At 30.9% G+C, this 13903-nt stretch overlaps 1 protein-coding gene across 6 annotated transcripts; it reads right to left on the bottom strand.

Annotated features, from left to right (window-relative positions):
- Window positions 1-1298: 1298 nt before the first annotated feature.
- Window positions 1299-7094, bottom strand: LOC107644772 (sphingoid long-chain bases kinase 1-like). Of its 6 annotated transcripts, none has more exons than XM_088486356.1 (8): window positions 6618-7094; window positions 5911-5996; window positions 5719-5831; window positions 5355-5441; window positions 4185-4311; window positions 2763-2984; window positions 2054-2673; window positions 1299-1730 (listed from the first exon to the last, which is right to left on the bottom strand). In XM_088486356.1, exons 7-8 carry the CDS (start codon window positions 2642-2644, stop codon window positions 1587-1589), a joined length of 735 nt encoding a protein of 244 aa, XP_088342482.1. In that variant the 5' UTR covers window positions 2645-2673; window positions 2763-2984; window positions 4185-4311; window positions 5355-5441; window positions 5719-5831; window positions 5911-5996; window positions 6618-7094; the 3' UTR covers window positions 1299-1586. The 6 variants fall into 6 exon arrangements, with proteins under 6 accessions (XP_088342482.1, XP_088342483.1, XP_088342485.1 ...); XM_088486357.1 differs by having other exon boundaries at window positions 4185-4282; XM_088486359.1 differs by having other exon boundaries at window positions 5736-5831.
- Between the last annotated feature and the right edge of the window lie 6809 nt (window positions 7095-13903).

The raw sequence follows: 13903 nt of genomic DNA, 5'->3' as shown, positions 1-13903 counted from the left end.
GGGACAAAATTGAGACGATTTTGAAACGTTAGGGACTTAAATAAGACGAAAATGTTAGGGACAAAAACGATACATAAAAATAAATTTTAATTTAATTTTATCTTTTAATAATATTAATTTTTTACTGTACATAGTGTTCAATTATTTTTTATTTACATCTAAATAAATTACACCTAATCATGTTACTTTCATTTTAAATAAATTTATTTTCTTATAATTAGAAACTTTAGGGACTTAAATAGAACAATTGAAACGTTAGGGACAACTTTGGGACTTACCCCAAACGTTGGGGACAAAAACGATACTTTACGAATATAATCCAACGACTTTTTCTACTCTGGAAAAGAATATTTATATTTACTTTTGTCTAAATTGATACACATCTTTGTATTATAAGTGAAACTATTTTGTGTAGATTTTATATTTTATCTAATGATCAAAAGATATATCAATTTGTTGAAAATTCCTTTGTATTTTTTCTGTGTAAGAATAAAAGGATTGATGGGGATATTGGATAATTTTCTGATTCTGCTTTTAATTCAACCACTCACTCCCCAAAATACCAAAATTTAGTACAGTGCATAATTTACGTGATAATAATAAATTAATAATAACAGAAATCTCCTATTAGTTAAGTTTTCTGTATACTATAGTATGGTCTTTGGAAGGGGACACGTGAGTGATTTTGCAACACACCCACAATATCCATTATCCACCCGTTCGTCTATATCGAACTGATATTCTCCTAAACTCATGGTCTTTTGTCCTCATTCTTCCGAGATTTTCTTTGCTACGCATTGTTGTTCTTATCATACACGTTTGATTCTTTCTAATGATATTTCTAGTTTGGCAGAAATTGCTAGTGTCTATTATGACTGGGAATTTCTTTTATTAGTCAAATTCATCATTTTCTACTGTGTTTTGAAGCCAAATAAAATTCATAAATGGAGCCTCCTAGCTCAATATATAAATTGACCTAACTTGCTGTCGGATAGTACCAACAACAATTGCCATCAAGTCACACATGAACCTGCCATAATATATGTATACTTTCAAGTGGACTACCCTTCACATAATCTACCACTTTTTCAATTCCCACTTTCTAATTGAATGGTATTAGTGTATTACCATTTTGGTAGGTTTAGCTACCCCTGCATTGCTCCGCAACCATCTGCTGAAGCTGGATTTGGAGAACTGCAGTCTACAAGATTCAGTATAAACTTGAAATGTAGATACAATACAACTTTCCATCTCAGAGATTGTGACACAAGAGAATCAATGGACCAAACCAAGTGGAGGAAATGGGGAGAAATGCAATACATTCAGCGGCAATACATTCAGCGGCTTGTTGCAAGTAATGCACAAATGTGTTGTTTTTCTTTTTTCACTGAGGACAAATAAGGAAGACAGATATGCAAGCAACAACAGATACATATAACCGGAACAAAAATTTAGAAAAAGCCTCAGCTGTTACAGCGAAGATAGGGTATTTCACATGGACAAATTGGGTATCTGGACTTGTATATTTGACAAAAGTACATGAGCTTCTTTCCAGAACCCATCAAAAAATTGAAAATGAGTCACTGTTATCGTATACGAGAACGGCCAATTAGCCTGCACTGTTCCGGAAGCATAGTAGAAACTACTTGTCCATTGAGTGGAAAAAGCTCACCATCAATACCACATCCATTATGAGTGTGCTTCCCTGACTTTATCCTCACAGACTTTACCTGCATCCAAACAGACAGTCATACAATGAACAAATACAGAAATAATAAAAACCAGGACAATAAGACAATCCGGACACTAAAGAACCTAACCAGATAAAGCCAACCAATATTTTTTCATGACACAGCTCAGAACTAATAGCAATTGTTGACTGTAGTATTCTAAATTTCATTAGACAAAAGCAAGCAAAGATTGGAACATGGTAACATTATTTAAAGGCAACTCTACCAGTTAATCACCACAATAATATGCACTGTTTTAAGAACTAATGATGTGTATAATGCAGTCTAAACAATTTCATTTTAAAAAATATTAATGCAAATACCTTTACATATTCAACATATGGCAAGGAAAGGTGTCGACCCATCTGCATAAGTACAAAAAATCTCAATAGCCGCAACCTTCCAACCCCATGAACCAAGAGCATATCTAGTGTGTTGTCATCAAACTCAGCTTTAGGAGCAACCACCTGCGAGCTTTGAACAGTTCTACATGCATGGTTGCAAACCAGAATGCCAAGGAAATGTCCCTTCGAGACAACCCATTTGTCTCCAAATCGAGGCACAACCTCCTTTGTGGGTCCTACTTCTGTATCATCTGGAGGCCCTGGCAACTCAATTGGGTTTTCTACATCCCAATTAGCCTCGGGATCCCACTTTGGTTCAGCATCCCATATAGGACCTGGATCAGAAAGTGTTGATGATATATGCTCTCTATCATTTGTCCCACCGTTGCCCCATCTAGAGTTATCATGTGTAGTGGTCAATCCAGTCCATTTATCATTCCTTGACTTAGACCTGGTTCTTGGCCAGTTTGGTGTTGTTGATAGAGGCAGTTGAGATGGGCAAGAACCAAAAAGAAATTGGGCAAGAACCAAAAAGAAAAAGAAAAATAATTTACGAGTGACGCTTTGCATCACTGATTCTGCTGGAGAAAATGAACGCACTGCACGAAACGATTAAAGTAAATTAAAAATGAATTAACGAACACACAGAAAGAAAATAATAAAGAATTCAAAGAAGAACAAAACTTACCCCAATTTGGTGTTGTTCCAAGTTTGCGTTGGTCTCGAACCGATTATTGCAATGCTGGCAGATATGTATGTACTTTCGAAGCTTCTTAGTTCTCCAGTGGTCCTCTAATCTTCTTTTCTCGGGAAAAGACTTCCCGCATTTTGCACATTCGAACTGGGGGAGGGGAGGAGGAGGAGGCGGTGGCTGTGGCTGTGGCTGTGGCGGCGGCATTAGATTGTGAAACTGTCACAAGGTGGTGATAAGCGAAGAGCAGAAAGAGATTAAAGGGGGAACTGTGGGAACTGTGATTATCGCATTGTATCTGAACGTGATACCCAGTTGATAACAGAAAAGGGAGCTCTTAGCTTTTTTGCACACGTGTTTCATTGCGTGAGGCGTGATAGAAATGGAGTTCCCGCCAAATGTTTAATCCATTATAAAAATTTGTTGGTACTGAATTATTAATATTAATATTTGTTATTTTTAATTTGAACAAATTTTTGTGTATAAAAATTTATTTTACAGTGTATAAGACTGTTCTATTATTTATTTTTCTAAAACTGAATAATCTTATCATTTTTCTAGTCCATATTAGTGAATTTTACTTAAATATAGAAGTTATTATGTTTGTGTGTTTAAAACTTTAATAAAAATAATTTATATTATCACTATACAAATAACAAATACTAAGTGATATTTAGTTATATTACTAAATCCTATTATATGGCCTGCGTTATGTGCAAGTCATGTCTTTAATATACTAGTGATATATTTTTATTTGAAATATTAGCTAAAGCACTATTCAACTTTGATTACCTAGGTTGAATCTTTTTATTATGCTTGCTTCTATTTCTCCATCTGTTTGGATGGTCAAATCAAGATAAATCTTACTTTTACTTATATTAAAAACATAATCATTGATCCAGTAGTAGTACTCATCATTTCCATGTTAATTACTACAAAAAACGATTTAAATTATAATCTCTAAGTAAAATTTTACTTACACGTTATTTGTTTATGAACTAAAATTCAACAGGTATCATAATTTATAATGAAAACAACATATAAATAAGATATTTTTCTAATTTGAGAATTGAAAGAAAATCAAGATTCAAGAAGGTGGAAATGATGAAGTGCTTATCGTGCAAGGGCAAAATAAAAGAAAAAATAAAAGGTTCATTATGGGTTTGTTCTACTATGAGTTTGATAAATAAAAGAAAATATAAATAAAAATTATAAGATCAAACACTAATGTAAATTCACATAAGTTTTTTTCTTACATCTTATCATTTAACATAGTAGGTAAGAGTTGTGTAGAGCATGATAAACCTGAACCTTGACTTTTTTGCCAACCATCAAACCAAATAAATTTATATATAAGACAATAGAATGAATCATGCAAGTAAGAAAACAAAAGGAAAAATTAGCACTTAAAAGGCTTACCAAATAAAAGACAGTCAAATTTGCCTTTGAGAACTCTTGGAGCTGATGTCCATTTTCCATTTTGATGCATTGCAGTATTGATTACCTTCTTTACAGAGCTGAACATGAAAGCATGATTTCTTTTAACCTGATCAAGAATCAAAGTATGGGAATTCTCCAAGAGAATTGCACCATTTTAGAAATCTGCACTACAAATCTCCATTAAGAAATGAAGAATAAGTCTATGGTATGCCCAACCATTCATTGCTGATAGTTATAATTAGCTTGTAATATATTCAGAAGCTACATCATCCAAAGATTCAACTTTGTAAATTTATTGAAAGGAAATAAATTTTTACTTCTCTATAGCTGTTCTGCCCATATATCATCCAAAGTGTTACATGTTTCTCATTCTTATAGCATCCCCAAGAGAAGTAGCAAATTGTTAAGTTAGGAAATTTTTTTCACGTCAATCATAAATTTCACAGTTCATAGTTAGGCAAAATCAAGAGATTCCCAATTTGGTCAAATGGTGACATCAAAAGTGATTAAAAGCAAAAAATTTCTAAGACTAACCAAATGCTATATCTCAAAGCAAAAATCAATATTTAATGTGGAACAACTGCACATGTGACTTAATTCTTGAATTGAAGAAAGTTCCTTTTTCAATATCAAAAGTTTACCAATAGCATGCTTTAAGATAAGAGATCAATTTGATTCACAATAAATCATTTAACATATTGTTCCTAATGTTAGCAATATGTGTTCATAGTTTCTTTTACAGTTTACACTTCTATAGATGTGCCCATATACCATCCAAAATAACCAAGAATAAGCCAATAAGGCATAAGATTTGATAACTCACCATGCTAAGCTTCTACAGATTTGCTGTTCTCACATGCTAAGGTGTGAATTAATAAAATCACTAACCATCTAATTTAAAAAAAAAATAAGAACTATATAATATATACAGGTTCCAATAAGCTTAATAATAATGTTTAGTTACTTTGCCTGTTTGCCATCAGTATCAATTTATGAAACATCTATTGAAGAATGCATCCACAATGGCCAGAGAAGGAAGAACAAAATTACTTAAACAATATTACAATACATATAAACTTAGTTAAATATTAATGTTTGCCATCCAACAAAGGAACCCCTTCAAAGTCCACTTAAATTAGAATGACTTACCTTAAGAAGAAGAGGATTACACGCACACTCTAGTACTGCTCTCTCAATGTGTTTTGCATTAGACATCAAGAGATCATCTCCAAATACCTGCACAACATTGTAAAATCGTTCAAATAAGTACCCAGTAGATCAAGTAAATATCTCATTAGTAACATGTCAATATATTTCTAAAACAATCCTAAAAATATGAATATAGTTCCTTGTGACTTTACCCCTGTTTTCTGAATTTCTGTTACCAATACTTACCATGTGCAGGAAGTTGAAGATCACGCCCAAAAAATACCATTGATATGTTTCTAATAGATAAAGATTCTTGCAAAAAGTAAAAAGTGCACTAAAATGGCAAAGAGAACTCAAAAACCACCTCAATGAATAACGTACAAATCGTTACTGTATGCACTGATATGGTTCACAAATTTCAGAAGCATTCCAATAGTTTGGCCACTCTGCATTTGAATGAAACCCTTTTATGCGCACCTGTTGAAAATTTATAACAACAATAAGTACCCTGTTACTGTATGAGACATTTTATATGAGACAAGGTACAAATAGTTACTGTATGCACTGATATGGTTCACAAATTTCAGAAGCATTCCAATAGTTTGACCACTCTTCATTTGAATGAAACCCTTTTATGCGCACCTGTTGAAAATTTATAACTACAATAAATACCCTGTTTATGTAGGTATCTTAAAAAATACAAACATGGTTGCCGAAATATTTTTTAACAAAATATACTATTGAAGAATTTAGGAAATAAATATGGCTCATAGTCTCATAGGAGGATATGAAAAGAGATCATAATCAGATAAACCAATCCTTGAAGAGAATATGAAAGAAGCATGTCTTCGGATTGGTATAGTGTTCAGTTGCAGGCTGCACATGCAGCAGAATTTAATGATTAATTACTCAAAATTCTAGCTCCATTTAGTAGAAAAACAAAACCCTCCATGAATTCATTCTGTCAAATAAACAAAAGAGTACTACAAAGTCTAATTCATGGTATTCGAATCTAAATGCAGCAACATTGAGTCACCAAATCAAAGCAAATTAAAACCATTCAGCATTTACATATACTCTGCTCGATTCCAATTTTCCTTATTAGCCCTCCTTAGCTTTTATCATTAGAAAGAGCGCATCAATTAAAAAAAAATTAAAAGACACTACATAAAGCTAACGATGGTAAAAGCCAGATCTATGAATAAGGGTGAATCACATCGTGTTAAGAAAATATAAAATAAATTTCTACTTAAAAAAAATTACCAATGCAACACCGTCGATGGTAGGATCTCAGAGCTCTCGTTCTCTTCACCGTGTCATCAACATGCTTCTAGCTACTCCTTCTTCACTGTTGGCAGGAACACCACTCGCCGCTGCCGCTGTTCTTTCTCCTCGCTGCTGCATCAACAGCCATCATCACTTCTGGATTGTTATTCTTCATCTCTGCTGCTCGACGGTGATGAGCCCGATCCCTGATTGCTTCCCCGGTGACGGCCATAAGCCACGACAGCCATCTTTGCTAAGTAACTGCGTAGGGATCGAGCTTCGGTTTTCGGAAGCAGATGAAAAGTCTCTAACGGCGGTTCCGCTGTTTGCATTGCGAGCAAAGTTTTTGCGTTTACTCTGGTGACGGTGCTGAGCTTCGGTGCCGGCAGGCAAAGAGAACGATGGAGAGAGATCTGAGTTTTTGAATTTTGAAATGCAGTGGTTTATGAAAAAAGTTGCCGCTAAATGTCTCATTCTAGATATATATTTACTTTTTGAGTTTTGAGTAAAGAACTATCTACTGCTATCCTTTTATATATAACTAGTGTAAAACCCGACTAGGCGCGAGTTTCTTTTAATCAATTCGAATAAAATTTAAATTTAATAATTATGCCTCCAAAATTCAAAGAATTGTTCAAGGATAAAATAATATAATATTAATACAATTGAATCACAATAAAAAAAATTAATTATAAAACTATTAATTAGGATTGACTCAATAAAAGGCCCAACACATTAATTAAATTTTTTTTAATTACGTCTAATTTCAAATAGACAATACATATTAAATTGATAACTCCTTATGAAAAGAACAACACATTTTAACTCTTATTATTATTTGAATACTATTTTTACAAAATAATGATTCAATTTGAAATGATTCACAACTTTCATACAAAAATCGTCATTTTTTTTTATTTTTTGTAGATAATAATGACTATACTTAACAAAAATTTTAAGCTTGAACAACGATAATTAAATGTATAAGAATATATGCAAATTTAAACATTTTGTAAAAAAATAACTCAATTTAAAGTATTTTAAAATTGACAAAATATGATTTCATAATTATTTTATATTTCATATATATATAGTTGCCAGTTTTTCAAATAAAAGAGAACAATATTATGTAATGTTTTTATAATTCATTAAAAATGATTCTATAATTATCTAATTTTTTATAAGTTAACACCATATTAAGTTTTGATGCACTAAATATTCATATATTTAGTCATTTCTTTGATTTAACAGTAGATGTCTTGGTATGAAATCCACATTTCTTAACTTCTGTCATGAACTCTTCTAAAGTTTGGGAATATCATGTCTTTCCCTTAGTTCATCTTTGTCAAGGGATTCATCTAATGTTTGGTATAACTTCTTCCCCCTATTAAAAATAAACATAATTTTCCGTTTCAACAAATATTCAGGTCAAATTATTTTTTTATTGATTTAGATTGTAATATATATAACTGGAAGAGTTCAAGAGTTTACATTTAATTTAGTCTTTCTCCTAATTTTTTTTCCAAGCAACTTATAAATATGTTTTGGAGTAAATCAAAATGACATATATAGTCAAATAGCAAACAACTTTATTAAAATTATAATCTTCATGTGTAATGCAAAAAAAAAAAGATATTTTGGTTGTTTGAGAAGGTCAATGATTATAGAGGATCACGTTTTTCATAATAAACTTGAAAATGTCAGAATTTAAATAAAAATTAACCTGCAATTAATAGAAAACAAAAGATAAATTAAAAGAAGAAGCACTTATAATAAAAATTGTTGTTCTTCTATTTGAGTAAGGACAGCTCTTTTCAAAAGTTTGTCTTTAGATATGAATTTTATGCTCAGTATATTATTTGTTAATATCAAACACTTTTTTCATATTTGAATTCTGATAATATTAAAGAAAATTTTTAAATAGATAGAATCTAATGAATAAAAAAATAATTCTTTCTCGTGAAAAAAATTCTTGCCTCAAAGAGAAGAGTGGTAAAAAAAAAAAAAAACCTTGAAGGATAAACAAAATGAAAAAGATTAAGATCTTCCAATACAAAAAATTGTAAATGTTAGAGAAAAAATAAATAAATAAAACAAAAAGACATAAGAATCATCACTACTTTGGGGTTAACAAAAATCATCAAAAAATTTTCTTTAATACAATATCATAAAACACTATCTGAAAATTATTTAAAACCATATAACTTACCTGAAAATAAATAATTACGTACAAAATCTAGAAAAAGAAACTCAACTAACAATTCAATCCAAAAAGACAACTATATGTTTTGAAACAGCAATTATTATAAGTATTACTCAAAAGCAAATATAATAAAAAGACAACATAATAAGAAAAGCCAGGATTTGGCTCATGTATTATGACTACCGTTTGGATCATTTCTTGAATTCGAGCGTTCCCTTCTACATATAATGGAAATTATTTAGTTGCTATCACATTCTGGAAAATTAAACTAAAGCAAATCACTACGTGCTTGACATATATGGTATCATTAATTATGCCTTTTAAATCGATATAAAAAATGTTTAAATATGAAATACTTAATCACCCCATGATAGAAAATCTAATGAAGGCCAATGATTGTACTGGTTAATTATGATCAATTTATCTCAATTTCTTACTAATTGAAGTAAATTAATTAAAGCAGTTTGTATAGTGAAAATTGGGAACTAATTGCCTGACAGAGTTTCATATCTTGAGTCTTGTATTGCTTATTCTTGCAAGATTGTGACAAATACTTACAGACTTTTCAAGAATAAGACTAATGAGCTAGTAAATGGAGACAATATCTAATGGTAGTTCTAGACATTTGCAGTTTTGAAAAAAGAAATTATTAGCCCTCCTAAGAAATCCTTTTAAGTATACTCCTATTTAACAAATGAACAAAAAATTGATTGCCTTTTAGAATTTAAAATACATTAAAATATCTCATGTTTAATTAACTTAGTACTTAGAATGATATTCAGTTAAAAAATAATAATAATAAACTAAATATACTGGTATCACAACCACTCTTATCAACTTCATCACATCTTTCTATTAATCCCACCCCCAACAAAAAAAATGAAAAAGCAGAACATGAGATATATTTGTGCTAAATTCTCTTATTCTACTATCAACAGATCCTACGAAAGAAGCATAACAAAAGCAACATATAATATTACATTGTTCTAATTTTCCTTCAAAATATGACAAAATTGAAAAGATCTCTCAGCAAAAAAATGACAATTACCAATTTTCCTCACAAACCATTTTAGCTTTCAAGATTTCACATATGAACCAAATCCCTTGCCCTTGTCTTGTATCCTCTATGAACACAACAAATACACATAGACTATTTGTCCAATACTATACACCCCCACTTAATGATGAATAATATCATCACCATTCAAAATCATACGTACATAGTAGAGATCCAATAGTATTCAAATTACCAAATTTTTACAATTACTTTCAAAACATAATTACACATTAAAAGCAAAAAGAAAAAAAAAATCTTAGCCAAAAAGACAGAAGAAAAAAAGAGATGATACAGGAATAGAAACTATAATAAATGACATAGCATAATCAGGAGCCTACACAAAATAATTGAGTGAAGTTAGAATTAAAAATTAACATATGCTAAGTAAAACATTTTTAGTATAGTTCAACTGAATTTGATCTTACCTTTTACTCTTCGTTTTTTAGACTTGAGCTCATATTCCAAGCTTCAATTCTATAAAAATGCAAAACTTAAACATGCTAATAATGTTAAAGAAGATTATTGTATTTTCCATGATTGCAAATTCTTTGCTTACTATATTAAATGACTATTCATAGTTTAATATTCTATGGGGTATTACTTTGCACCTGTTCTATAATAATGCATTAAATCAACTTCAGTAACTGGAAACACAGTAACATCATTCATATTTTCGAATTCCCCATCATTGCTTAGCTCTCTATACTTCACCGGAAAGTTGCTCAGCTACAATGTATCTGAAAATAATATCACAAAAATAGTATCTTGTAAACGCGGTTTCTTTTTCTTTCTTGTATAGTTCCCAGTTAACTTCTTGTAACTATTAAATAATCGTTTGAGTTAACTATCTAATATCACAAAAATCCACAGAAACCAAAAATACCCGATCAAATTCAAAATGTTATTATGCAGTTATTATACGACTTATGAATTGATGAAATTAAACCATAAATAACAAAGACTTCAACTAACCATTCTTAGTTCAGAGAATTGTCTCTCCAAATTGCATTTCTCATTCAACATCTGCAGCTCCTGCATCCAAATAAAATCATTTAACTTCATAGAGTTAAACAAATTTAAATACATATTTGATATCTGTATATTCCATACATTCATACAGGCAATATCAACTTGTTCCCAAAGGGAGAAGATCTCCTCCTCCTGAAGTCCCTGCAAAAACAGAGTTAAGTATAGTAAAGTATTGTGTAGTATGACTAGTATCTTGTAACAAACTTTTGAAACTAAGTATCAGGAAAAAAACATATATATCATATTTCATTACCATAATGTCAAGGTCTTGCACATGATTGAGTGCATCATTGCTTTGGAAATTTCTCTTAGCCTAAAATACCGTTTTAAAATTGTGCTTATAATGCATGCACCAACAAATTTATAACGTCTTAACTTAAATATATAGCACATTTCAACATAGAAGTAAAAATACTGGATGCATCCAAAGAAAGAAAAAGCATATGTAAGCTAGAATTTTCTCACAAAGACACATTACCATCACATGAATGAAGAGAGAACATTTTGTTTAGAAAAGAAGAAAAAACTTTTGACATGTATAGAAGTATTAAAACTAAATTGGGATAAAATATCCCTTCAAATATGGAAGAGTAAAGCCATGATATATAGGGCTAAACCCTGTAAGAATGCATCTTACATATCAGTTAGAAGAACACCATTTGTGCAGCATCAAAGATATGCCAAATAAGTTATGTTATTCCCCAAAAATGTCAAAAAGGAACTTTGCTTCCTTACATGAATGAAAACCTCTAAAATTAAAAATCTGGTACCAATAATGTTTCTTGCAATTTTAGCTGACAATCTGGAACTGTAAGCATAAAGGATGTCATCAATATCTGTAAATCATCAAACCAAAGCAAATCCAAAACAATAATTGCAAAGGATATGGGTTGCATCCACAACAAAAAATTTTAGAAAAACACACTACACAAATCAGATTAATAAAACAAAAGGAAAAGAACGAAAATTTAAATTCTTATACTGATAAACATGATGATAGTAATTTGAATTTTTTTTTAACATAATCCAAACACTCTACCATAAAAAAATTCACTTCTTAGGTGATTTTACCTATGATCATTTGAAAGGGAAAAAAAATTAAACCTACAATCAATTACTGAAAATAAAACTAATTTATGATAATCTTTCATTTTTGGACTTTATTATTAACCCACCCATTGATGCAATCTAAGATGTTTCTTTGCTTCTTCTGTAGATAACCCTAGGACAGTAGCGTCAACTTACTGCAGTTGTAAAGCAACATGTTAGAAGTTTGAGGCTTTTGATACCATGAACATACCAATTTCTTCAGATCAGATCCCTTTGGCTTTTCTACAAACTATAGAATCCGTCCTATTTTATCAATTTTCATCAGCTCGTAGTATGATGCACGACTGCAAGAAAGACAGCAACATTCAACTCCAAATGCAAAAAAAGTATAACAAAAAAAAGTGAAATTTATGGTTCTGCGGATCCAACAGTTTTATTCTAACATCATGTTGGGGCTTTTATATCAGGCAAGATACTTTTAGTTGTACAAATACTGTACATTGACCATGTTGGGGCTTTTATATATATAGTCCGCTTTCTATTTTATTGATGGTGCCTAATACTAAAATTCAATTTGAAGACCATTTTTTCCATTAACTAAATACCAAAATTTTGATATTTGTAATAAAGCAGTTTCAAATGGTGCAGTAACTTAACAAAGGATCCACTTGAAGCATATATTTCATCATAAGATAGCAAAACTACTTTGATTGCTTTAGACATATGATGAATGAATTTTACAACTTCAAACACATTTTTAAGAAGTCATTCATATGCACTCCCACTTACCTGCACTTTTTCCTTCCTTTGTACCTCCAATATTCTTAGTTGTGCAAAGTTAATTATGAACAACTGATTTAAAATTCTATCCTAAATCAACAATAACCTTCATTAGCTCTTATGGATGGAGTTTCATTCTTGGTACTGGTCACAGATTCAATAAGGCTATGTTTGGTTGGAAGGAAAGAAATAAAGAGGAAGGAAATAGAAAGGAAATAAAGGAAAAGAAAGAAATTGAGTGGATGTTAAACCCTAAGGTTAGTCTCTGTAATTTGGTGAATGTTGCTGCTTTAGATTCTTGTCAAGAGATGGTGTTGATATTCATCATTCCCTTAACCCCTTTTTTCTTGTCTCTTTAGAATTTATTTATCCTTCTCATGCATGCATATACAGACTAGAGCTAGTTTGTTCATCAATTTGTGAAACTAAAAAATTATAATTTAAAAACTAGAAAATTTCAGAGGGCAAGCATGTTGTAACTAAATTATGAGTACTCTAAGCTGACAGAATGATTTGTGTATTAAAATCTTAGGAGGTCATATACGGCTCAGACACAATCAGATACTAAATTTTCTCCTTGTTTAATGAGTTCTATTTGTTTAGCTCTTCTCAAAGAATTGTACACAATCAGATACTTCAAGACAAAACCCAACTCAGAAGCATAATCCTCATTATTTTGGGTTTGATTCAGTCACACCCAAGTCAGAAACAGCATTATCTTAACTCTCCTTTCTTTTTCTTTTTTTTTATGGTAATGTTTCTTCGTCTTTTAATGGGTCCCTGAGTTGTTTTCTTGTCATTTTTATACATTTATTTGTTAGGGAGTTTCACCAAATTTCAAATCACAAGTGAAAGCTATGTGCAATCAGATTTGTAATGTTCAACAGGCACCAAGTTTGCAACCTTTGCCTTTTGAACATGTTCATTCAAAAGACTAAATCCTCCTCTGTCACAACTAAATTGAATTCATTTCCACACAAGTATGATCTAACGGAATTTCATCCTCGATTTTCTGTCGAATTTTGCCTACCCTGAGAAAAAGTAACAAAATTTGTGATATGATCAAGAATTCTTGCAGCATATATATATATATATATATAGCATTTTTGAGAGACTCACTTTGCTTTCATATGATGCAGCAGAATGGTTCCTGGAGAAGACACT

Source organism: Arachis ipaensis, chromosome B5 (assembly GCF_059453495.1).
Source record: "Arachis ipaensis isolate K30076 ecotype BB chromosome B5, ASM5945349v1, whole genome shotgun sequence".
Classification (NCBI taxonomy): domain Eukaryota; kingdom Viridiplantae; phylum Streptophyta; class Magnoliopsida; order Fabales; family Fabaceae; genus Arachis; species Arachis ipaensis.
This window is presented reverse-complemented; position numbering and strand designations above follow the sequence as displayed.